Source organism: Boleophthalmus pectinirostris, unplaced genomic scaffold, assembly GCF_026225935.1.
Source record: "Boleophthalmus pectinirostris isolate CB_2022bp ecotype Guang Dong unplaced genomic scaffold, ASM2622593v1 HiC_scaffold_15, whole genome shotgun sequence".
In the NCBI taxonomy this organism is placed as follows: domain Eukaryota; kingdom Metazoa; phylum Chordata; class Actinopteri; order Gobiiformes; family Gobiidae; genus Boleophthalmus; species Boleophthalmus pectinirostris.
Genome location: NW_026571070.1, coordinates 6361089 through 6388759, shown reverse-complemented (window position 1 = coordinate 6388759; position 27671 = coordinate 6361089). Strand labels below are relative to the sequence as shown.

General features: G+C 38.5%; 1 protein-coding gene across 1 annotated transcript in view; it reads right to left on the bottom strand.

Annotated features, from left to right (window-relative positions):
* Window positions 1–27671, bottom strand: part of LOC110175540 (cadherin-12-like) — a 458088-nt gene that overhangs the window by 260760 nt on the left and 169657 nt on the right. The window contains 1 exon segment of the mRNA XM_055150970.1: window positions 10194–10361. Within this exon segment, the coding sequence (XP_055006945.1) occupies window positions 10194–10361 (168 nt within the window).

Here is a 27671-nt window from a genome sequence, read left to right as displayed (position 1 = left end):
GGTATAGTTATATATATATAGCTATAGTTGCGCTTTTTAGCAGCACAGGTGGGACTGAGTCGTCGTTTTGCGAGTCTCAAGTCTTTGACCTCAAGTCCGAGTCAAGTCCTAAGTCAAAGTCAAGAAAGTCCAAGTCAAGTCCAAGTCGTCTGCTTTGAGCTTCAAGTCGTTTCAAGTCTTTAAAGTACCAAATATTGCTTAGATTTTCGCAATTTATACGAAATTTAAACTAAATTATACTTAAAATTAAAAGGATCAAGAGCTGTGTAGTTGCCTCGGTTTTACTGTATCGTACTGTATATTACTGTAGTACATTTGAGGATACCACATCACAGTACTTCAGTTACTACCAAAGTAACAAATAGAGAAGTGGGAGGGACATGTTCCAGTTTGTTCCTGTAAAATTAAGCACCACATTTAGCAACTGTGAAGAGAAAAGTATTTTCAAAAAACAAACATATTTTTAGGAGAAGCATCAAGTCTTCTCAAGTCACAGGGCTCAAGTCCCAGTCAAAGTCCCAAGTAATTTAGCTTCAAGACCAAGTTGAGTCCCAAGGCTTAGTCTATTTTATCAAGTCAAGTCTCAAGTCCTAAAAATAAGTCTGATTCGAGTCCAAGTCACGGCGTGCAAGTCCCCACCTCTGTTTAGTGTATTGTCTGTCAAGCTTATTACACAGGCCAATATTTTATTTTGGCCGACCTGCTGCCTGAAGAGTAAACACAAAGCTTTGTTTGAACAAGTTATTGCAAGTCCCTCCTGGGTTTTCAATAAAAAAGAGTTTTGGTGAAGTTTATAGTAACTTTAAATGACATAATTTGAGGAAAATAATCAAAACTGGCCCAACACATCGGCAACTGTGTTAAATCCGTCAGTCATCCAGGTAGAATCCATGTGTGCTAATATGACCCCACGCTCACTGCAAGTTCAATACGTCTACCTAACGAACAGAAACTGTAAACAAGTAGATGTGTTAGTTTCAGAGTAGTTTCAGTGTAGTTAGCTCCTCCCTTCAGGCAGTGTCCACCACCATTTTGAACAGAACAGAAGAAGTAGCTTGAATGAGCTGTGAAACATATTCAAACAAAATAAACTTTTGTCCAGTTGATAAACTGAATTTCTCCTTTTGCCGTACACGTCGGCAAAAACAAAAAAACAAAACAAAACAACAAACGGCGGAACTTATTGGTCATGGTTTCTCTGGATTCTAACAAACAATCTTGAGCTCTAGAAAGAAGTTTGAGTGACAGTAGTGCAAACATAAAGGCACTGTGGGAAATATTATGTGTTGGTCATGCTAATTCACCCAATATTATGGACTTTGGAATGACAACAGGGTGGAAAACACGTATGACTATCTGTAGGTCTATATAACATGTTTTTTCTGTACTTTGAGTGCCATAAAGAACATGTTTTTCTGTACTTTGAGTGTCACGAAGCAGAAAAACTGACATATGTGGACCCCGTGGCATGTTCCCACCCATGATAAGGTGCACTGGGTCAGCAGTATTGTTCATTTTCTTGCTGTATATGCTAAATCAACAAGTTAATGTTTTGTCAAGATGTAGTATAAAGCTACCCCTGATTCTGAGTTGGTCAGAGACGTCGTTCCGGGGTGGCAGTTGTACTTGGTAATCAACTTGAATCTCTCTCAATGGAAATGCTGAAATAAAGTGGCCTGTTCTCTTGGATTCTCCATCTCCTGTGCTTCTTTTTAGGACACGCATTGAACCTTCCGAAAAAACCCACAGCACCAAGCTGTTTTTACTCAGAATGATGCGGAATCATGTTCTTAACATTAACGTAATTTATAATCAGAACTGAAATCATAGACTACAACACATGAACCAGGACTGAACCAGGACTAAACAGACTAGAAAGACTAAAGAGTAAACACTAAACAGGACCAGGACTAAACCAGGACTAAAGACTAAACCAGGACTAAACTAAACAGGACTAAACAGGTCTAAACCAGGACTAAACCAGGTAAACCAGGACCAGGTAAACTAAACAGGACTAAACCAGGTAAACCAGGACTAAAACCCTAAACCAGGTCTAAACCAGGACTAAACCAGGTGTAAACCAGGACTAAAACAGGACTAAACCAGGTCTAAACCAGGACTAAACCAAGGTCTAAACCAGGTCTAAACCAGGACTAAACAGGTCTAAACCAGGACTAAAACAGGACTAAACAGGTCTAAACCAGGACTAAACCAGGTCTAAACCAGGACTAAACCAGGACTAAACCAGGTCTAAACCAGGACTAAAACAGGACTAAACAGGTCTAAACCAGGACTAAACCAGGACTAAAACAGGACTAAAACCAGGACTAAACCAGGTCTAAACCAGGACTAAACCAGGTCTAAACCAGGACTAAAACAGGACTAAATCAGGTCTAAACCAGGACTAAACCAGGTCTAAACCAGGACTAAAACAGGACTAAAACAGGAAACCAGGACTAAACCAGGTCTAAACCAGGACTAAAACAGGACTAAACCAGGTCTAAACCAGGACTAAACCAGGACTAAAACAGGACTAAAACAGGACTAAAACAGCTCTAAACCAGGTCTAAACCAGGACTAAACCAGGTCTAAACCAGGACTAAACCAGGACTAAAAGGACTAAACAGGACTAAATCAGGTCTAAACCAGGACTAAACCAGTTCTAAACCAGGTCTAAACCAGGATTAAAACAGGACTAAATCAGGACTAAATAAACAGGTCTAAACCAGGACTAAACCAGGTCTAAACCAGGACTAAAACAGGAATAAACCAGTTCCAAACCAGGACCAAACCAGGACTAAACCAGGCCTAAACCAGGACTGAACCAGGACTAAAACATAACTAAAACAGGACTAAACCAAGACAGGACTGAAACAGGACTGAACTAGGACTGAACAAGGAATAAACCAGGACTAAACCAGAACTGAAGTGTCAGGACAGGCCCAGTTTAGACCTGGTTTAGTCCTGTTTTAGTCCTATTTTAGTCTTGGTATAGTCCCGGTTTAGTTCTGGTCACGTGTAGTCCTGTTTTAGTCCTGGTTCAGTCCTGGTTCATAAGTTGTAGTTTATGATTCAAGTTCTGTAAGTGATTATGAATGACGTTAATATTAATAACACAATTCTGCATCATTTTGAATAAAAATAACCTGGCACCTTTATGTTTGTACTGAAAAGTGAGGAGGGGGTGACATCACAAATCTTGCACCCCCACTTAAAAAAACCCGACACCACTGGTCAGGTCTGAGTACTAACAACTCAGCGTCTCATTTCAATAATTACATACTTATAAACATAGATATAACTCAAAAAGTCTATTCACCTAAAGCTTAGTTATTCTGACGATTTTGTGCGACCGTGAATCCGCACATTTCAAATCAATTATTACTCAAATTTGTCATTGTATTTCCTTTGAATGCCGCACTTCTCCCTACACGACCCCGTTACCTTTCACACCTCTAAACCCTTTATAGATGGAAAAGAACGGACAACAAAGGGAGGATTTGGTATCCGTGGGCCCTTGCGCCGTGCTACAACAGCATTATGGAAATACAATCTTTTTTGCTCCGTCCTGACCATTCGGAGGTCCAGATTTAAATTCAGCGGAGACCCTGTGCCTCCTTGAAATACCAGAGGGGACGCGTCATGTTTTTGCTTTCCGCTTTGGCAGATTTTGTATAATGCCACTGAACGAATGTGTTTAGAATACGTCCTGGGCTATATCCTTTCAAGATCAGCCAGTTTACTTTCGCAATCTATTTCCTACATTTAGTTTGACCTTAGCCAACACAACAATCAAAATAATCTGTTTCTGCGACGCTTACAGGTAAACACCGTGGATAAGATATGCCTTTTAAAACTGCGTCGCGTTCCCCGGCGTTTAAATGTATATAAGTTAAAGCAGCTGACGTCATCAATATTTGTAGGATTTAGTCCAGTTCTAGTCTTGGTCAGTGTTGGGAAGGTTATTTTTTAAAATGTATTCCCCTACAGATTACAGATTACATACCCCAAAATGTAGTTTGTAACATAATCCATTAAATTACCTAAAGTGAGAAACGTAATCTGAATACTTTGGATTACTTGATTTGCTGTAGAGAAGCAAAGACGAGGAAATCGCAACATAAGATGTTTTGTCTGTTAAAAGACAATAAAAAGACCAGACTTTACTTAAACAAATTAAAAATAGTATTGATAGAAGACGATTGAGACATGGTCGGTGCAGCATGATTTAGTCCTGTTAAATCCTGTTTTAGACATGGTTTAGTCCTGGTTTAGTCTTTGTTTAGTCCTGGTTTAGATCTGGTTTAGACCTGGTTCTAGTCCTGGTTTTAGACCTGGTTTAGACCTGGTTTGGACCTAGTTTAGACCTGGTTTTAGTCCTGGTTTTGTCCTAGTTTAGACCTGGTTTTAGTCCTGGTTTAGTCCTAGTTTAGACCTGGTTTTAGACCTGGTTTTAGTCCTGGTTTTAGTCCTGGTTTAGTCCTGATTTAGTCCTAGTTTAGACCTGGTTTAGACCTGGTTTTAGTCCTGGTTTTAGTCCTGGTTTAGTCCTGGTTTTAGTCCTGATTTAGTCCTAGTTTAGACCTGATTTTAGACCTGGTTTTAGTCCTGGTTTTAGTCCTGGTTTAGTCCTGGTTTTAGTCCTGGTTTTAGTCCTGATTTAGTCCTAGTTTAGACCTGGTTTTAGACCTGGTTTTAGTCCTGGTTTTAGTCCTGGTTTAGTCCTGATTTAGTCCTAGTTTAGACCTGATTTTAGACCTGGTTTTAGTCCTGGTTTAGTCCTAGTTTAGATTTTGTTTAGACCTGGTTTTAGACCTGGTTTAGACCTGGTTTAGACCTGGTTTAGGTCACATAGTCACATTTTTGGTTTGTTTTTGTTTGTTTGTCACTAGAGGAACGTGAAAAAATGTGACTACGAATGCCTTTATTGATCATTTTCATCCTAAAAATTAGCTTTTTATATCAGTTTTTAGAGTTTTCAGACTATTTTAAATCTTTTTTCAGTGTTTGCTTATGCGTGCATCGTGTCACCATCGTAACCGCCGAACATTCCTCCGCAGAACCACATACACAACACCCCCAGCGCGATGTCACGGCAAAGCATCAGCACGCCAAGTTCCATTTGCGTTATGGCGGCTGCAGATGAAATCATTTAAATAAACAGAACCTTTGCCTACAAAAGCGTCAAATGGAAAAATAATAAAAAACAATTATGAGGACTAGACATTATGAAGTGTCTGGCTGCGCGGCGTATCGTAATTCTCCCGAGTTTGTTTGAATACAATGGATTTACGGAGTCAGTCCAGGTCATGCTGTTTACTTTCAATATGTTGAAACTCGAGATTTTAATTACATTTTATATGAAGTGTGAAGTTTGACAAAAGCCGAGGAAAATAATGGTGCCTATTGTGTGCGCTCTGAACTTTTGGCACCTGAGTGAACTTTTTATCATTAGTGTAGTTATTATACCACAAATATTTAGACAGTGTGCAATTATCTGTACTAGACATATCATTTTTGTTATGTATTTTTTGTTTACTTTCTGGCCTAAACCCCTTTTTTTCTAAGTATTCGAGGCGATTTAGTCAAAACATATATTGTAAAATCAGCTCTTGGGGTGAAAATAAGTCTGCTGTGGTCTGTAACTAATTATAAAGTGTGTTATTACCCAAGAATCAGGAAGTGCGCTGTTTGCATGTTAGTTATTTTTGGTATTACGGTGACAGAAAAGCCTACGATGGTCTACAAGTTGGGAAAAAGCACTTATAAACTCATTGAGGTGGTACTGGCTATTGTATAAAGGTATTGTCGAGTAATGGCAAAGTGCACAATTAGCATGCTAGTTGCTGTTAGAATTGTCTCATAAACTTATCGTGGTGAGTAATTAGGATGCTCAGAATCCATAGGTTAAGTGAAGAATAGCTTTGGACCACTGTAAACATTTTTAAACCAGTAAAAATCATTTACACTAGCTCTAAAATGTAGTTTAAAGTATATTGTGTGTAACATTACCACTTCAGCTGAGCTCTGTGTGTGATCGTGATACATAAGTTGGTGCATTAATTAAATCAAATCAGTATTAAAATCAAATCATGGTACTGTTCTTCTGTTACAAGTGTAGATATGACCTGGACCATAGTTCTCCAGTATTTTATCGGGCAATGTTATGAAAGTATCTATAGTCTGTTCTGTTTGAGGGGACACACCATATGCATTTTTGTTCAATTTTATTGTATTTATTTTGTGGTCAGTTTGGTCTCTTAGCATATAAACTTTCATGCTTTTTGTTTGTTTGTTTGTTTTTTTTATTTTTATTTTTTTTAATAAATATATCCAGGTCCAAGTCTGTTTTTTTTTGTTTTTTTTTAACTCAAAACCATAAATAAAGAAAGAAGCAAAATTAGAATTTGTAGATACATTTTCAGTGAAACTGTGTTTACTCATATACTAAATAAGATCCAAAATGTCCCCTGTGTGCTATGCTTTGTATCTGTCAACAAAAGGAGGAAGGAATTTTTGTACACAAAATGCCTTATTTTTATTTTATTTTTTTATAGATATATAAAAACTAAATCATCATGATAAATGGTCACATTTTTTTACAGCAGTTTTCCACCTTCAAGGCTCAAAGCCAAAGAATCACTCACTCAGTGGTGGAGTTAGCAATCTGGGGGCCCTAGGCAAACTTGACTTTGGGGCCCTCACTATAATGCACTGTTTTTTTGTTTTTTTTTTATTGTCTGTTTTTCCCATTGTTCATGAGACACACACATCTTTATTTGAATTATGGATAATTGAAAACTTGTGTTATTAGTCAGGTCGCCTACTAGATAACCAGAACTGAAAGTAGTTTTATTTTTTTCTAGTACATTTACATTTTTGTTTACATCCATTACATGATTATGATTATGTTCAAATCAGGGTCAAGCGGACTTGTCCATTCTAACGTGAAAGGGGGAAATGCTTTGATAGTTAAAATAAATTTGACAATCAGACACTATTTTAATGGTGTTTTCTTGTTTAAAAGCAAAACTACTCTCATTTAATGTCATATTGAGAGAAAATCTAATTGCTCTGAGGTCTCGGCCATTAGTGGCACTGAGGGCGATTGTTTGGGGGCCCCTCCAGGTTCCCTAAGCAGCCGTCTAATTTTGCCTAATCACACATAAATAAAATTAGAAATAAATTATCCAAAGTGATCGCAATTATATACAAATATAGACATATCCTAGATAAAAACAGTCTTTTTATTCTATACAACTCACTGGTAATGCCCCACATAACCTACTGTATTGAGATTTGGGGCAATACATATAAGACTAATACAAATCCAGTCTTTACCTTGCAAAAAAAGGCAATAAGAGTCATCACATTATCAACTTATAATGAACCAACCAATGTGTTATTTATAAACCTTCAAACTCTGAAATGTTATGATTTATTCGACCTTTATACTCTGAAAATCATGTTCAAAATCCGAAAGAGCCAATAGGAGAAAATCAGAACAAACTTTATGAAATTTTGTGTATTTGTTAAAGGGGTGGAGCTCTGGAACAACTGTACAGAAAACCTAAAATTGTGCACCAGTCTCTTTCACTTTATAAAGAAGTTTAAATGTTTAACTCTGGACAGATACATGAAATATGATACTTAGTTTGCGCTGTAGTACTTTGTTGTTCTGTTTCTGATTTGTTTGTTTCCTCTCGCTGTATTTATGAAGATGAACTCGTGTCAAGGTGACGCTCTGACAAAGGAATAAAGGGTAAAGGCAGAATAAGCTTAAGCTTCAGCCTGCACCTTTTCGGTCTGTGTATGTTAAATATGACTGTCTGTGAAATAATGTCAAAATATACCTGTGACCGAAATAAATAAATAAATGTAAATGTAAATGTAATGGTAGCGCCGCCTCTGCACTCACAGACATTGGGGACTAGGTGGGATTCAAACCGCCAACCTTCGGATTAATGGACAAATGCTCTTCCAACTCGTATTTTGTAATGCATTTTCCATCTTAAGTTTATGTGTGTAAACTACAGCAGAAGTTTCAAATTGATATCTCAACATTTAAGACAATTTTTTTTTTCTATTCGTCAACTTCTTGGCTTAATTACTTCCAAACTTATTGTCCTAAAACAGAGCTACAATTTTCTCCTCTCGAAACAAAACATCCTGCATTTTTCAGTGCGCCCTCAACAAACACGTTCTGAAATTCATGGGATTCTAGTATTAGTTCAGCAGTTCATTTTTCAGTCTTCTCTCAAATGTTTTAGCTGTTTAAAATGTGCAATTTGAACAGAATCCTACTATTAAAGCATGAATTGCAAATCCGACGGCGACTCCGAGGCTTGTCAGAAAATTCAAAATTGGATATTCTTTTTTTTTTTTTTTTTGCACAATGGTTCAGCTCTTTCCCAATCTGCCGTTTTCCAGAAAATACCACCGCAGGCCGTGGACATTGTTAGTACAGCCCTATTGTTTACATGCTGGATCCTAATAAGCTGGCTTGTTACGATCTTCTATATTATCGTGCTACCCCCAGAACAGTAGTTTTCTGTCCAGGAGCAGCTTTCTGTCAAAAACAAAAAAACAGGTTTGAACAAATTAGCCGGGACTATAACAAGCGCGGCGGCGGTCTACCTCTGCACCGGTCTAATGTGAGCCACCCCAGAGGTAATTAGAGGGATCTGTCCAGGAGAAGGTCCAGAGGAGCGATGTGAAAAGTCCTGTATCCTTCCTTAATACGCTACATTAATGCATGTGGGGCAGCGATATTTCTGTGCAAGAACAGCGTTTGGACGACTGTATCCAGAACGTTGCACAACTTGCCCGTGGAAGTAAAGGAAAATAAGCACGATAAAGACAGACGGGGACCTCATTAAAATATATACACATATATATAAATTAATAAATAAGCAAAAAATAAATGCTGATTGGATTCCTTATGATGTTCCCTTTCCAGTGATACCGTGATTTTTGGCGAGTAGTTGCAGAGTAAAAGTAATTTGTAATTCGGCGACCATGTAAAAAAGTGAAAAAAATGAAATTGTGATATCTCGTAAACTGTTGTGGAAGCTTTTTTGGCTGTTTCTTCTTCAATCTGTTGCCTGGTGTCTTTATCATGTCCTTCTGTCTCAGGTCAACTGTCGTCCTAAATGCTTCAACAACAACAAGTGCCAGTAATTTCCAACTTCATGCAGGACTAACTGAGGTGACTTTTAAGATCACTGAACATCAGTCACCAGGACTAAACCAGGACTAAATCAAGTCTAAATCAGGACGAAACCAGGACTAAACCAGGACTAAAAACCATGTCTAAATCAGGTCTAAACGACGACTAAACCATTTCTAAACCATGTCTAAATCAGGTCTAAACCAGGATTATACCAGGACTAAAAACCATGTCTAAATCAGGTCTAAACCAGGACTAAAAACCATGTCTAAATCAGGTCTAAACAAGGACTAAACCATTTCTAAACCATGTCTAAATCAGGTCTAAACCAGGATTATACCAGGACTAAAATTAAAACAGGTCTAAACTAAAAAAACCATGTCTAAATCAGGTCTAAATCAGGTCTAAACCAGGACTAAAAACCATGTCTAAATCAGGTCTAAACAAGGACTAAACCATTTCTAAACCATGTCTAAATCAGGTCTAAACCAGGATTATACCAGGACTAAACCATGTCTAAATCAGGTCTAAATCAGGTCTAAACCAGGACTAAAAACCATGTCTAAATCAGGTCTAAACAAGGACTAAACCATTTCTAAACCATGTCTAAATCAGGTCTAAACCAGGATTATACCAGGACTAAACCATGTCTAAATCAGGTCTAAATCAGGCCTAAATTAGGTCTAAACCAGGACTAAACCAGGACAAGACCAGGACTAATCTTGGACTTGAAATAGAGGGAATGCACGATCAGGTGCCGGCTGTGCTTAGCCCGTGATGCAATTGACACCGGTCCTTTTGCCTGCAGTCACCTGACAGTCTACGCCGGTGCATCTTTGGGCCCGTCCCGACACTCAGTCCTAGTTCAGTCCTGGTTTAGTCCTGGATCAGTCCTGGTTTAGTCCTGGTTTAGTCCGTCTGTCGCGCCTCCCCAGTAGCTCTTTACATCATCTTAACATTTTAACATCTTAACATCATAACCAGCTGTGTCACGCGCACTTTAAGAGTATAACATCATACTCACTTTTGGAGAACCGTGGCGGGTTGTCGTTGACGTCGCTGAGCGTGATGTTCACCGTCGTGGTCCCTGCGAGCCCCCCCAGCTGCCCCCCCATGTCTTTGGCCTGGATCAGGACCTGGTACTCCTCCTTCACCTCGCGGTCCATGTTCGGTAGCGCCGTCTTTATGATGCCTGAAAGACATAAGGACATACAGATAATGAGTACACTGGAGTAACAGCATGATGAGGGGGGTCTACATGTACGTCTACGGAGGAATGTTCAGCTGTTACCATGGTGACACAATGCGGACACAGCCAGATGAGTTTATAGTCTGAAAATTTAAGAAAAAATACAAAATGGATTTAAACAACACAACATATTTTCAGGATCCCGTTTTAGTCCCACTTAGGAGTTTGATTTCCAATAAAAAAAAATAAAAAAATAGGCGAGATGGACTAACTGAAAACAAAAATAAATAAATAAATAAACAGAATCACAAGCTCAATCATAAAGCTTGTAACTGTAATGTTATTAGTGATGTACTTATTTTTTACCAGCACAAATCAGCCTTTTGTATTTCAAGCTAAGTCAGATTGCGTTAAACCTCGTCTCACTTGATTAACGGAGCCTCAGACACACGAGTCCTTCCAGTTAGCATCACACCCCCGGGGGAGACGTCGATGACATCAGCTGCAAAGTATCAATAAAGCAGGAGATATGGCGGCGACACACGGGCAGAGGCAAAAGTAATAAAGCAGCCACAGCGAGGAGCGGGGAGCATAAAACCTGTGACATATACTCAATGCTAAATGCCAAACCTGACGCTGGAAAAGATCCATCCTCAGACAGGTTTCTATCACGGTCCATACATCACGGCGAAGAGAGATCTGCTCTACTCTGGCGTCTTATGAGGACGATATAGGGGGACGATCTAATTCACTTTTATTGTAATGGTTATGTAAGCAATAAACTTTGAAAAGAAGCGAGACAAAACAATTGAAGTTGTCAGTGTTGATAAGGGGAAAAGTGTAGTTTTAAAAATGTAATCAGAAATGTATGGTTAATTAAAGTGATTTTTATGACATTCAAAGACGTGTCAACAATCTGAGAAAACATTCAGTAAAGCACATATTTTGTTTTGAAATGTTGAAGCGCATTTAATCCTGTTTTAGTTGTAATATTTTGTTCTTCACGATTGCTTTTGTTAATGGTCTTGGCTATCGATCATGTGTCTGCACTTATGTCCAAATGAAGACTAAACAATAACTCTCCTTTCTTTTAATTAAAGCCACAGTAAGCAACGTTTCAGCCTAAACAAAATAGACTACAGCTTTTTTGGTTGTGTATTGTATTTTTAGTAGTAGTTTATTCAGTCATTTTGCAGCACTACAAAACAAAACTAACGAAACACAGACTACAACCCCATGGATCACGACCGAAAGGGTTTAGGCTGAATTAAAAAAGTATTTATAATGCCAAACTTGATTAAACAATGACAGAATTCCAAGAAAGAAAAGCAGAGTATGAACATCAAGTTTGCGTTTACAATTTCACTTACGGCTTATTGTATATATAAGAGACAAAATATAAATGAAAACAAACTAAATATAACTTATAATTCATTCATTCCAGAGCTCTATATCTTTTAAAAAAAAAAAAAAAAAACATAACACTTTATACTCTTTTTTAAAAAATGCTTCTATAGTGTTAGACTTTTTTTTTTTCAGGTTGTTCCATAAACTAACCCCTCAAACAGAAATACAATTAATTTTTAAAGATGCCAGTTTTGTTTTCATTTACGATCGCACAAACCAACAATTTTAATTTGCGTTTGTGGATTTATTTCACGGTTTCCAAAGAATATTGCTTTTCTTTTGCATGATATTTTGATGTCGCAGATCTTTAGGCACAAAAACCATTCAGGTTGTCTCTTCCACAGGGGATATTTATTATGAAGCCACACAAAAAAAATGAAACCGGCTACAACAGTCCCCGTTCTCATCCTGTGCGTAGCTGCGGTAAAAAACACACGCTAGTCTAGTTCAAGGCACACGTACGAAAACTAGTGCGGAGCGTTCAAATGCACCTCGTAAAAACAACGTTCAGAATTTAAAACAATAACGTCATAAAAAAAAAAAATAGGGGGTGTCAGTGAACCTCAAAACACATTAACACAATAATCATGTAGAATTGTAAATTAATTAATCAAGTCTCTCACATAGAGACAGTTTGTTTTTGGTAAACCACACTTGTAACTTTGCAGTTTCTTGTGTAGTCTCAATTACTAATCTTTGAAGGTCCTCGCCTGAACACAGAATTGTATCGTCCGCAAAGAGAAAAAATTTAAGTTTTTCAGAAACTAAGTACAAGTCATTTATATATCAAAATAAATAATGTGGGGCCTAGCACTGATCCCTGTGGGAAACTACAAACAATAGTATCACACATGGATCCGTGATGTCCCCGTTGCATATACTGCTTACATACTGAATGCGTTGACAGGCTCAACAGTATCCCGGTTATGGCAGTATTTGGAACACTGTGTCTACATTCGCACTGAGAAACCGGGATAGTCATATCCCTGTGTACATGATCAAATGGAGTATCCCGGTTTCTTGACATAATCTTACACATGCACAAGTGTAAAAATGTACTTAATTTAATTTAATAAACCAGGAAAATACAAATAACCATGAGCTCCTTTAGAAGCTCGGGAGGTTCCTAACCAGCAGTAAGGAGCTATGTATCCCACAATCCACTGTGCAGATCAAACCAAACGTTTCCAAACATTGTACAAGTTACACACTGCAGCATATTTTTTATTAAAATCTTCTGCATAAGTAAACTCAACTTTACAACACTTAAACCAAAACCACATCAGCCCGTTTGATAATAAATTCAGCTTTGCCACATTTGTTTACATTTTACAAAAACAAAACTAAAAACCACATGGCTAATTTGCATAAACTGTTAGCGCTGATAAAAAACAGCTCGCTCTTTGTGCTGCTGATGCGGTTCAGCTTCTGTCAGACGAAAGGACACGACTCAGTGGAATATATGTGATTTTTCTTTGACAGAGGATGTGATGATAATGGTGAGTCTGTTTGTGTATATATTATTGGAGATGGTTCAACTTTTCAGAGATCATACATGTGCAGGTCATATGAGTGCAGATTGTACATGTGCAGGTTTAGCGCAGCTCTTTATTTAACTGTCATTTCACTCATGTATGGTCACAACTTATTTACGTTGGTCACTTTATTTATGTCACTACTGTTGTGATGAAAAGACTGAAAAGTGTTTGTCTTTTGGACGCATGTGCACTCAAATTTATGTTCCAGTAACCGGGACACTGCGTATGCATGCCACAGTATCCCGGTTACTATCGGAATATACCAGATACAGTATCCCAGTTTCTAATAACCGGGATACTGCCATACTCGGGACACTGAAACCAGGATTTTCAAAAAACCCGATCATAACCGTGATACTGAGGTGCATGTAAACACACTCACTGTTAACTGTTAAATAAGACTCTATCCATTTTACAGCTATTCCTCTGATCCAATATTTGTGTAAGAGTATTGTACTGTTACACTCAACGTGACCCCTTGTCCTAATTGAGATTCACAGCCAGCTAAACTCTCTCTTGCATCACTTCCTCCAAGGAACAGGCAGGTGTTGTCTTTGATCCAGGATTTAATGCAAAAAAGTGTGAAACTGTAACAAAATACAAAAAAGGTATTCAGAAAGTTGTAAAATCAACAATGTACATCAAAGTTACATTATATAGACAATTAAATGGCCAATGTTAGCTGAGAAGTAATACACACAACTCAAATAGGCTCCATTACCACTACTGGAACTCAAATCTCAAATAATATCTATAAAATGTCACAAACTTCAACAAATGCTACAAATGTACTTGTCAACACTCAGTTTTAATGTAAACACTTACTCATATTGCCACTCAAAGGGCTGGAAATGAGAGGATGGTTTCAGATCTAATCGCAAAACACATCATGGACCGACTGACATTTTCAAGCTAGTAGTTTTACTTCTTGTCACCTACTGGCTAAATATATCACCAAAATCACAACTAGCGCCCCCCAGCAGGCCGGAAGAACACAACACAAAACAGTTCCAATACAAGTATACTATTCGGAAAGTTCATGGAGAATGTTCCGAAGCGTAGTCAAAAAACGTTGTATTTCCATAGAATCATGCAGGTCACTTGGCACCTATGAAAACTTAATTAACATTTAACAAGAAGAATAAGGGAATGTGTATTGTTAAACACACAAATGTTAACTGTCTATAAAAGTATTGCAAATATTCTGCAAATATTTTTATCACTTAATAAAAATAAAGTATGTTCTTGTTCCCAATCTGCTTTAAGAAATCTTTGCAAGGTCACAGACAAATTCTGCCAGCAATTCTGCACATAAACTCAGAAATGCATGACTAAAATTTGCAAATTCAATGTAAAAATGAAAATTCTAAGTAATACAAAATTCTGACAGACTGCTCCTCCACATTGCCTCGATTTCTTCCTGAAAAGTCACTCTCTCTCTTCTCTATCATCTTTCTCCTCTGTCTCCTCCGTCTCCGTCTCCGTGGGGCCGGGAGAAGGGTCACTGCGCGGACTCCACACACTTGACATTCAACGTGGAGCCGAGCCGACGCCATGGCAACATCCAGAGCAGATCACAGGGACGAGATGAGAGGGGGTTTGTGCTAAAGATTAAACACAGGGTCGAAGAGAGGCTAGAGCGGGCTAACGGGCTAACATGCTAACAGAAAACCCAGCAGTGCCACAGTAAAAGGACGACATTTCAGTCCGGGGAGCTTTTATTATTGTTTGGAGAGAAAAGTTCAGCAAAGAATTCTGATTATTTATGGCCAGTTCCTTCAATCTTGGGCAAATATCTCTGGTATTCTTGAAAAACACTACAAAAAATAGGCTAAAGGTGCATTGTGTAACTTTCCTGGTGGAGGGACCAAGGAGATGTTATTGCTTTGTCTGGAATGTTCCACAGTATATGTTGTATATATTACACCTTTCTATAGCCTGAGTCATCAGCCGGTTTCACTTCAGAGAAACTGTCTGACCTCACAGCGTTGGAATTTGTTCGCTCGATTATAGGCTGGTACTTTTTTTATTTAACCAATCGCTGCTATTTGGTCATGACGTATGTTATGCGCCGATAACGGGGTTAACTGGTATATTAAGCTTTTCCCAAATCCCGTAGGAAGAAGGACAATAACGTCTTTCCGCTTGATAAAATTCTCCAAACATTCTCTTTGTTCCGGCTTTAAATCCTCGATCTTGGGAATTGTTAACAACACAGAATAATCTAAACTGCTGCAACAAATCTGACTAGTCAGTTTATGTGAATATCTACATCATGAAATTGATTTTTAATTTTGATTCTAGAATCAGTCTGAGTTCACAAGTTACTTATGTTTTATTCATGACCATAATGTTAGTTTTGCTCAGGAGTAGTTCACTAATGCGTCGTCATTGTTCGTCTTAATGTTTTCGTCTTTCTTACCTTGACAGTTGTGAATAAATTCTTCATGAACAAAATATGTCCTTTATCGACCTTGTTGGATGAAGATTAGGTGATGGAGCAGATTTATGAAGCTGGTGGAAAATACGTGAGACATTTCCACATATATTTTGCCATAGAAAAGCTTTAATTGGGAGTGATGTTTACCCTACATCACGGCACTTCCGGCCGAACAGAACAAAATGTCTGTTCAGTAGTGATTTGAAGGATAAATAACAGTTGTATAAGACAACTGGATCTCTTGTGTAAGTGTAAGTTTGTGTAAGACAACACTAAATGTATGGCCCTTCTCTGATTGGCTGGTGCCCGAACTCGCACTTCCGGGGTTTTTGCAAACCGTCTAGTGTATTCCGATTCCTGACCTAGTCGCTGGACAGAAATGAAATTGAGCGGAGGCACTAGGTGGCACCAGCCTGGCTACCTTTCTATCTTCATGGAGACTAAACCAGACCAAGTTACAGGTCAGATCTGTGAAGAGGCGACCCTGCTCACTCAGAATGTCTGTTTTACTGGATATATTTGAGCTATAAAACCACCTGTAATTGAATAAATGAGTGCTGTCAAAAATATTGCGTTATTAATGAGAACGCAAAACAATTTTAACTGCATTTTTATTGCAAGATTAATGCTCTTTGTGATCTCATGAACTAGTTTTTTCATAAGCTGGGCCATTACTGACCATCCATGCATTTTCTTCTACTTAGCCGGGGCCGGGTCGCAGGGGCAGCAGTCTAAACAGGGACTTCCAGACTTCCTTGACTGTGGATACTTCCTCCAGCTCCTCCAGAGGGCAATCCCGAGGTGTTCCCAGGCCAGCTGAGATACACAGTCCCTCCAGTGTGTCCTGGGTCTTCCACGGGGCCTAGGACACGCTGGAGGGATTGGCGTGGGTAGTGTTGTTTTAGTTTTTCCTTGAGTGAAGCAGAAAAGAGGGAGCCACTGTCTGTGTGAATGTTCATGTATGTTAGCTGTAGTAGTGGCCACTACTAATGTTAGGCAAAGTACAGGATTCGGCTGTAAACAGGAAGCAAAACAATTTGTACAAAACTGAGAAGTCCCGTTTGGAGGACGTGGGTCAAAGCACGGCATGGTTGCTCACATACACGCACACACACAACTTCACTATACAAGCCCTGTGTGCACCGATGTTACTCATACAAGGAAAACATAAAATAAAGTCCACTTCAAAACATAAGGCTGTCTCCACTAGGGATGGGCATTCGATGAAATTTTCTTAATTGATCGTCGAGAGAATTAACGATCGATTATCGATTAATCATTAATGTTTTTATATTAAAATGATCATCATTATTATTACTATTTGCACTCCTAATCTGCATAAAAAAATTCAACTATACGACAAATAAACCGTAACGACACTAGAGCCACATCAGCCCGTTTATTATATTGTGTTTAATTCAGTTTTGCGCAACTCTCACAGAAACGAAACTTACAACCGCATCGCTAATTTGCATAAACTAAGCGAAGGTAAAACTACAGCTCTTGTGCCGCTGATGCGGTCAATTTCTGTTGGATTAAAAGACATGACTCAGTGGAATACAGGTTAGTGTGACGATATTTGCGTTTGTCAAAACCAGGACAGCGTACGGGCGGTGGGAGATGGGGACTCGTCATCGACATTGCGCGACTCTCACCTGGCAAAGCTTTTTCCCACTGGACACCGAAACATATGTTCCTACTTTGTACACTGTGCACATGGCTCCCACTTGTCCCGACCAGAACGGAAAGTGTGGAATTTCTTGTACAAGTCATCTTTAAATACGCATATGCACTTCGGTACGTTACAGGCGGACTGACTGTTTGTGTTTGCTCGCTCCTTCTGAGTGTAGAGAGCTACTTGTACGGACCTCTGTTTGGTGACGCTACGCACAGCAACCTACATTCGGTTTGTCGATTAAAATTTACGTAATCGATGAAATTCTTAATGATCAATTATCGATTAATCGACTAATCATGCCCATCCCTAGTCTCCACTCCTCTGTGCTGTTATTATATCCATAAACTCACAGAGGAACGACTCATATCGGTCTCAATATTTAATAGATATTTCATGCCGCTGGACTTATTTTCTCCACTAAAAGTCTGTGCGACATGTAAACAAACAGCGCCGTGTGATGACGTCATTGGGCAGGCGTGAGTGAGATTAATCGGGATGAAATATTTTAATCGATTGACAGTGCTAGAATAAATCTAAGGTACATGTGGGATATTTAGTTGTTTTGCAATGAGAGTGGAACACGACTAAAATGAGTAAAGCTGGAGACCATGGACGGACTTCACTAACACACTTAGGGCTGTCACGATAACAACTTTTGAAACACGATACACAGACAAATATCACAATAAACGGTAATACAGAAAGTACTTTATGCCGCTGACAGACTTAAAGATGAAGCAGCATAATTCCAGTAAAGCATTTTCTTTTTTTCTTTTTCTTTTTTTAATATATCGTATTAAAAGTCCTGAGCTTCAACACACAAAGAATGAACCATGCTTAGACCTTGAAGTGACATTTTCTACTTTCTACAGCTCAGATCTTGCGTATTACATAAAAAAAAATTGCAGAAATCTCACCACTATTACAACAAAAATGTATCCATGATCAATTTTGAGCCCCAAACGATAAGTCCATTTAGTAATTATGATGAAACTTCCAATCACAACCTTCTTTTTTTGGCTACCCAATTGTTCTTTTATGATGTTCTTTAATGGCATATTTCTTATTTTTTGTTTTTTTTAGGGGGCTTTAAAAATACATTTACAAATACAAAACTAGAGGAGATATATACAGAAATTAAACTGCTTTGTTGTCTGTTGGTTTTGGGGGTAAAAAAAAAAAAAAAAAAAACTACATATGAACTGTCACTTCTCCATTAAAAAGTCAATCAAAGTCAAGACACATTTGAAATTTACTTAAAACATAACTTCTTCAATAAATATGTATCTATTCATATTATATTGTGACTGAATGGTAAATCTACTTAGTATTTGGTCTCCGTTGGTTCAGTGTCAAATTAAATAAAACATATATTCGTAAGTGAATGTCCATATGGGGAAAAACCTCCGGGGCATCTGACTGAAACGACACTGAAAGCCTTTATTACATCAGACTCAAACTGTTAAAAATGCACCAAAGAACAAGCCTTTTTTTTTCTTTCTTTTTATTTTTTTTTTCAAAGCCAGTTCAACGCCATCTCTCATTTTTAAGCGTTTCCAACCCTTTTTTGATTTCCGTGCGTCCAGCAGAGTGCCCCGCAGATGTTCTGGCAATGTTCATTTCATGTGATCAAGCTTTTATTACAGCAGAACCGCCACACGGATAACCATATTACAAAATAAATAAGCAGCAACAGCAAAAATATGTTATTCTTAATCCTTTAATTTACACTTGACCAACGCATATCGCAGGGATGGGACAAGATTTCGTGCCACAAGATCTCGCTAGACAAAATTGCAACGTGATTATGCAAAATTATCTTGTGAGATTTTTGTTTTGATATCTTTTACATTTGGATTGGATTAAAAAAAAAAAGGTTAAGTACTTGTAAGTTACATTTTTTGAGAAGCTATGGTTCCAAAAATCATACATGCACATCAGTATTCCGGTTATTAGCCATATCCCAGTTACGGCTGTATTCAGGATACTGTGTTTACATGTGCACTGAGAAATTGGAATATTCATGTCCCTGTGTAAATGATCAAATGGAGTATCCCAGTTTCTTGAAATGATCTTACAAATGTGCAAGCTCTAAAATTATATATTTAATAAACTAGGAAAAAGCATTGGAAGCTCGAGAGGTTTTTAACCAGCAGTAAGGAGTTATTTTAATAGATCCATGGTAAGGAGCTATGAGGTATCCCACAATCCACTGCACATATAAACCCTAACCACAGCAGAGCCACATCAGCCTGTTTGATAATATAATTCAGCTTTGCACATATTTGTTTACGTTTTACAGAAGCAAAACTTAAAACTTGCATGCACTTGTACTTGATAGCTAACTTGCATAAACTATAAGAGCTGAAAGAAAAAAAAAAAAACAGCACTTTCCTTGTGCGCTGATGAGATCAGCTTCTGTCGGACTAAGTTTATACTGAAACAAATCACCACATCGGAAACGATTTGCGTCCAGACATGTCGTTTCTGTGTTCGCAAGCCTTCCCTATCCACACAGCTTTGCGCGTATTTGTTTACGTTTTAGAGAAATGAAACTTAAAACCACATGACTAACTTGCATAAACTATAAGCGCTGAAAAAAACAGCACTGATGCGGTTCAGCTTCTGTCGGACTAAAGGACACGACTCAGTGGAATATGAGTGTTCTTTCTGTGGCAGAGGATGTGCTGCTGATGGTGAGTCTGTTCTGCGGGCACATCTGTGGGTCACTTTATTTATTTTGGTCACTTTATTTATGTTGCTACCATTGTGATGAAAAGACTGAAAAGTGTTTGTCTTTTGGACGCATGCGCACTCAAATTTATGTTGCAGTAACCGGGATACTGCGTGTACATGCCACAGTATCCTGGTTACTATCGGAATATACCAGCTACAGTAACCTGGTTTCTCATAACCGGGATACTGCCTTATTCAGGATACTGAAACAGGGATACAGCGTTTACATGCATTTACCGTGACAAAACCGGGACACTGATGTGCATGTAAACACACTCAATGACAGCAGAAATATTAAATAAAGTAAATCAAAAATTATCAAGAGGCCAAAATTGGGAACTGGATTGCACAATTTATTTATTACAAAGAGCGTCAAAATCTCATCTTGTATCGTTCTTGTTGATCCAGTCTCGTGTCACGTCTTTTGTATCTCATCCCACTTCTAATAAGGGTATCAGAAGGACGAAATGACTCACTTAGAGACACTGTACCTGATTTTCACATCTTAAAAACATGAAAAAAAAAAAAAACATAACTACATTTTTAAACAGTTTGCAGTGTTCCAGAGTTATTCCTCACTTTATGCATTCAGATCATCCTAATTATTCACAACAATGATGAGTTTATAAGAGCTTTTCACAACTTTTGCAAAAGACCACGGCGGACTTTGCTGCGGCAGTGAATCTAACAACAACTTGCATGCTAACTGTGCACTTCCTGGTTCTCTAACATCAACAAAACACTTTATAAATAGATGTAGACAGTACACAATGGACTTATTTCAACGTCAAGAGCTGTTTAAATAAAATATCTGTACTGGGGTGAGACAAATTTTGCTCAAATATATGGAAAATAATACGGTACTGGCCCTTTAATATCTTTCTTAACTTTTTTTTTATTTTTTCCTATGCTAAACGTTCAGATACTTAAAAGGATGGATGTCTATTACAAGATAAAGATTTTTCACCTTCACGGTCACATCAAGAAATCACTTATCCTTCTGAGCACTGTCTCATCCCGGGCCAGCGAATCAGACTTCCGAGACAAGGTGAAGTGTCTTGCCCAAGGACACAGCGGCAGTATTAAGCAGAGGAAGCAGGGGATCAAGTCATCAACCTTGGCACTGAGCTGCCCTCGGACAAAATGTTCAGGAAATGTCACTAACAATCTATTTAAATGGCCTCGCTCAAGACTGAGAGAGTGTGAGCCTATACCAGTATGATGACACTCTAAGTTACTTTTGCGATAAAAAAGTTTCCTTTTCCACCTTGAACAGTTTTATGTTTAATCTATTCAAATGTGAAAATATTGGTCATGAACAAAGAACAACAAACAGATCATTTTAATTCTGTTGTTTTCACGTCTGACATCTATAGGTCGGTAATATTTACGTCTAGAAAATTCATTGTGTCTTCCTTTTTATAGCAAACTTGGTGTTTTCTTCTAATAAGAGAACAATTGCAAAAAGCTTTTTACAATACAACACAAAGTTTGCTTATAATATTTCATACAGACAGGGCCAGCTAAAAAGAATATTGTTAAAATGCAGATTGTTGTTGTATGACAGTGAGTTCTTGAGTCTAAACCAGGGGTGTCAAACTCATTTTGGTCCAGGGGCCGTAACCAACCGACTTTGATCCCAAAGGGGCCGGATCAGAAAACTCATGACATATAAACCCCAAAAATAGCAATAAGTTCAAATATTTGTGCAGAGAAACGCAAATCTATTACAGAAATCTTGTTTAATTGATGAACTTCTTCTTTTACAAAATATTATAATATTATGAACAACCTGAAACTTTAAGAAAAATGCAATTTCAACACAATGTTTTAACATGAACCTGTATGCAAACAGGAAAAAGTCAATTTTTCTTGGAAAATCCTGCACTTGGCATCCAGTTTTCTCATTTGTGACATTTTTCTGATGAGGGTGTCACGGTCAATAGTCAAAACGATCGTCCTTTAAGAGCGTTTGGAAAGAGACAAGTCTTCATTTGCGCTGCTCTGGTGGGAGGGGCCACGCACAGAGATGGTGGAGATGCAGCTGTGATAAACACTGCAGAAAATTACCAATATTTTAATAGAAAATATAATTAAATATTTTAGTAGCAAATCAGCCGAGGGCCAGATTAAAGGTCTTGGAGGGCCGGATCTGGCCCCCGGGCCTTATGTTTGGCACCTGTGGTCTAGACACTGATAGACAAAATCAGGTTCAACATGTGTGAATTTACTTAACGTATTTTTCGGACTATAAGTAGTGCTTTTTTTCATGCTTTGGGTGTTTCTTGCGACTTACACTCCGGTGCGACTTCTATATTAAAATTTTCAGACTGACAGCCTTGAGAGGCTCTAGGCTTGTGTGTCAGTATCTATTCCTCCTGTACCACTGTCACTTCGCACTCTACTGCGCATGTCTCCTGTAGAAAAAGCCTTTGTTCTGCTGCAAATCGTGAAATACTCAGCCGAAAAACGGTAATCGAGCAGCAGAAAGAAAGTTTTGACTGAGCGAGAAACTTGTGAGGGACTGGTGGAAAGCGAGGATGGAGAACACAGCTTCACGGCAACCGGGCGGGTGTGCCATGCAACTTTCCTGGAAGTCACTGGATGAATCGACAAAGGCTGAAAAGTGACAATTGGAATCATTCTGTTGGGATTCAGAAAGGCCGGAATAATTAGAAGAGGAAGCGGCGCTCCGTTTACATCATGGATCTATGGTTTATCTCTGGAAGTCACGAGGATGAAGAATTCAATGGATTATTCAATTCAATGGATGTAACGATACCAAAATCTCTCAGTACAATATTATCACGATATGCATCTCACGGTACAAGATTTATTGCGATATTTTGGAGAGGCTGATATTATTGTAGATAGGACACTTTTTTGCTTAAGATTGAGATTTTGATGTGAATTATTTCCATCATAATCCCAAGAATTCAAGTGAAAAAAACATGTTTCTTCGTGTTGTCTTAGCTGAAATGAATCATGGGATATGTAGTTCAACATTTGTATAAGCTGTTGTCACTATAAAACAATGCATTTAAGCAAAGGAACTTGTAATTCGATATATATTGAGACAGCAAACGATATTATTGTTAGACTTTTGACTATATGATATCACGATATTTCGGTTATTGTTACATACATACCTAGTAAATACGTTCATGTCCCTGCCCAATCAGAACACTTCCCGACTCCCAGACGTTGAGCAGAATTAAATATGTTAATTTAATTAATTTATTTATTTTTGTTATATTCATTAGATTTATTATTCAGAATTAATATTATTTAATATTTCTGTAAGATTATTAATTCTTTATGAAGTTTTTTATTTTCTGTATTAACAGATTTAATTTCATAATGAATTATTATTTTGAACATTTCTGTAATTCAAATTATTATTATTTTTGTAAACTTGAAGGAGAATAATTTAATTCCGAACTATTTAATTTGGAATTAAAAAACATCATGTAAACGTGACCGTTCAAAGCTTCCAAAACCATTTTTACCTGGTCCCCGAAGGGTTGACCAAGGTTTGAATTCACCCTGTGTCTGTGTATGTGTGTGTCTGTCCATCCGCTATAATTCTGCCATTTATGGACCAATTGTCACCAGATTTGGTACGTGGATCAAGTCCCCGTGCCCGATGTCGAAAAAAAAAAAAAAAAAAAGTTTGGTGACAATCCGAGGTCATTTGAGATCACACGGGTCAGTTGAAAGGTCACGCCATTATAAAGGATCGGCAATTTCTGAACCATCTGCGGCTAAAATATCCACCGTCATCACACAAGTTGGCACACACATAACCGGGGCACACTGGATGTTACAGGTTGAAACCGGTCAAGGTCACTTGAAGGTCAAGGTAACCAAGGTCAAATATGTGTTTTTGGTCATAACTCCGCAAAGGATGGAGCTAGAACAACGGGAGTGGTCTCAAAATCTCAGAAAAATTATTATCTTTTTATAATTCTATGCATTTATATAGTCAAATATTAATAGTTTTCGTGATAATCACTAATTATAACAGTTCCTTTCTCTTTCAGTGTATGGCGTTAAAATTCTAATTGGAACAAAAATTGCATTGTGGATATATTGATCATGTAAAATGGGCTGGGCTCCTCATAAGCTGCTTCCGTGGTGATGAACTGACCCCACCGATGCCTCGTGGGGGACCAGGTTGCCGTCTCTCATTGCGCTTGTTTTCAGTTTGTTTTGATCCTGTTTTTTCTCTAAACATCATCAAATCACATCACACATAACGGCAGGCACAGTACAAATCAACACTTCTGATTTGCATTCACTCTGATCCGTTTAACCCTCTCCTCTCTCCTTCGAGTCTCCTCTCTCCTGCGCTTCTCCCCCTCTTCTACCCCTCCTCTGCTCTGCCTTTCTTTGCAGATAACCACCTCGCAGCAGGACAAACATTGACTTTACCAGTTTGATATTTTCCTCCTCCTCGGTTTGAAATAGTCTCAGTGTGTCCTCCGTAAATCTAACATAATCAGACGGCCATTCCTCTCTTCTCCCTGTGATATGCATGAACCCATTTCCATAGCTTTGAACTGGCCCCGATAGGAAGCCAGCGGCGGCAGAAGCAGCGGCAGAAGCGGCAGCGTGTATATATTATGAATCCACGTATTTCCGAGCATTACCGGAGCAAACAGGCACCTATCTCCCGTCATCTCTCCTCGTTTGACACCCGCACGCCCACCGCACCGCCAGCAGGGGGCGACGAAGGAACAAAGCGACAAGAATAAACAAGAAAGTATGCCAAGCGTTACGTAACGGTTGTTTTGTCTGAAATGAAAAACGTAAGATGTGATTCTGCAGTGGGGAAAAGCTAACCAAATATATAAAAATAGAAAACGCCTGATTAACGGCAAAGCAAGTTTATTTGTATGAAGAATAAGAATGAGAAAGGCATTAAAATCACAAAACAAGCACATCAAAACATAAATAACAATCATAAAATTAACGTTAAAAGAGAGAAGAGGAGCTGGAGGAAGTGTCCGAAGTAAAGGAAGTCCCTGTTTAGATTCCTGCCCTCGAGGAAGAAAATGAATCAAGAAAGAAAAGAGACAAGAGTGCGAAATAAAATCAAAATAAAAATATCCTTTGCACTGACTGGAGTTCTACACATCAGTCTGGAGTGTCTCCCAATGAAAGCGTTTGGGAAAATCTGAAGCGTCATGGTAATCTGACAGTTTGAATCTGATTGGTCAAAGCGCCACGACGGAGGAACAGATCAAACTTTGATTAAATTCAGATAAGAGAAAAGCTTTCCCGGACACAAATTCCCAAACCGGCCAGTCCCTTCGAATCCAGAAGGGACCGAATGCGGACAATGGAGCGTGAAAAATCTCTGTCCAAACATGAGACGATTCAGCCACAGCCACTAATTTGTATAACGTGTCTCTTAAACGCAGAAGACGTCTTAAACAAATGTTGAACCTGGTCATTTCTACGTGAAACTACACTCTAGAAGTCACAATATTACGACTTAAATTGAATGCGATGTGATCTGAAACCCAGCAACAGTTGTTCTTGCCTTTTTTTTTTCTCATCCTATCTCAAAACTTGTATTATTTATTTAAAGTTTTTTTGTTTTTTTTTTTTCTAATTAATCACTTGCATTTATATAGCTCCTTTCAAGACACCCAAAGTGCTTTACGGTACAGTCTTCATTCACTGCACACTCAGTTGTGGAAAGCAACTATTGTATCCACAGCTGCCCTGGGACTGACAGAAGACTGATGGAAGTGAGGCTTCTAATCTGTGCCATCAGCCCCTTCCAACCACCTCTAACACTCACACACCACATTCTTATTCCTAAAGCACCTGAAGTGTCTTGCCTGGCGCTCACTGTAGCACCTGGAATTCTCAGTGGTCTCCAAGAACAACCCGGGCGCGGCCCTGCTTAGCTTCTGAGATCTGACGAGATCAGGCTTTCACAAGCTGAAATGGTCACGTACATTTAGTAAGTGTACTTTGTTTGGATCCATTTTTTTCTCTTAACATTATTAAACCGCATTGCACATAATCACCAACGTAACATTCAGAACCTGAGATAAATGCGAGTTTGGTGCTTTAATAGGCGATTTTCATTGTTGACAAAAGCGCGCATTGCATGCTGGGAATTATTTTGGTCGGCGGCAAGAAAGACTAATTCAACATGACGGACGGAGCAAGAAAGCACGTAAAGGGTATTGATCCCAGTTATTTATCCACTCTAACGGCAGAGGACCCAAGACCATTTGACCAGAAATTGGTCATAAGCATCGACGGACGCCAAATCACCCTTTTCAACCCCGACAAAAGGTGGACCAAACCAAATTTCTGGTCAGAATCGCCAACTACCTGGACAAATATTCACTTCGGCGATATCCACAATGACTTGGTGGAAACTCCTGGGCCATTCACAGCAGAAAAGATGAAAACCTCCAAGAGTCTCGATGAGTTGTTGAACTTGTTGGAGTCCACGGTTTGTTAGGATCTTCTACGTTTGCTCTGCGAATGTTTGAAAGCCGTTTAATTCACCGTTAGCGGTTCTTTTCACTTGGAATATGAAAAAGACATTTTCCTTCTTCCGTGCTTCTATTTGTGCATCCGATAATGCAGCAGGAATTTACCATTATCGGGGATAAATACGCGAGGTTACGCACTGTGTTTGACGCTATCGTGTTTCTTGCCTCCGACCAAAATATTTCCCAGCATGCAACGCGGGCTTTTAATAACAATGACGTCAGCTAAAACTCGCCTATTGTTGATTCTGTAAAAACCTGCTCTGTTACCCAGTTATTTATGCTCTTTTTATCAATTTTTTTTATGTATAAGCAGTATTTGTTATTTAACATAAACAGAGCATGCATCTCTCTGATTGGTTAATCCAACTATCAATCATGCTCTCTGAAATCGGGTGAAGACATGATACGGCTTCAGACCCACTCTTTGAAGGTTTTGTCAAAGTGTCCACAAATGCACAAAGCACTAACCCTCTACACGTTTTTGCTGTATATTCACTAAATGTTTGTTTTGGGGTAACTGGGCGCTTCACCTTCGGCTCCGCCCAAATCTAAAACGATCACATCAGCGATAGTCGGATAACCAGATGGATTCTCCTGAGTCTGTGAACTGTCAAATATCATTGGAATTCCTCTTGTTGACCATGTTTACATAGAAAAAATATGAAATCCAAGTTACATGGTGTAGAGTTCGGTATGGACTGTAGTTTTACAAAGAGTGAGTATAAGATGCATAAAAGATCAGAACGAATGAATAAATTAATAAATACTGTACGTCTTTGTCAAATCAGGTGAAAGTACAAGCGAAAAAGTTCCTCCGGAGCATCTGATTGAAACAGCATTTATTACACCGGACTGTTTAAAGTTTCATGTGATGTCTGAACTGTGAAATGTAGAATGACAGTTTTACCAATGTTTGTTCTGAGCACAAACACACACACAATAATAATAAAAGCACAACAGAGTCAACAAAAGGAGCTGTCTCAAGTTCAG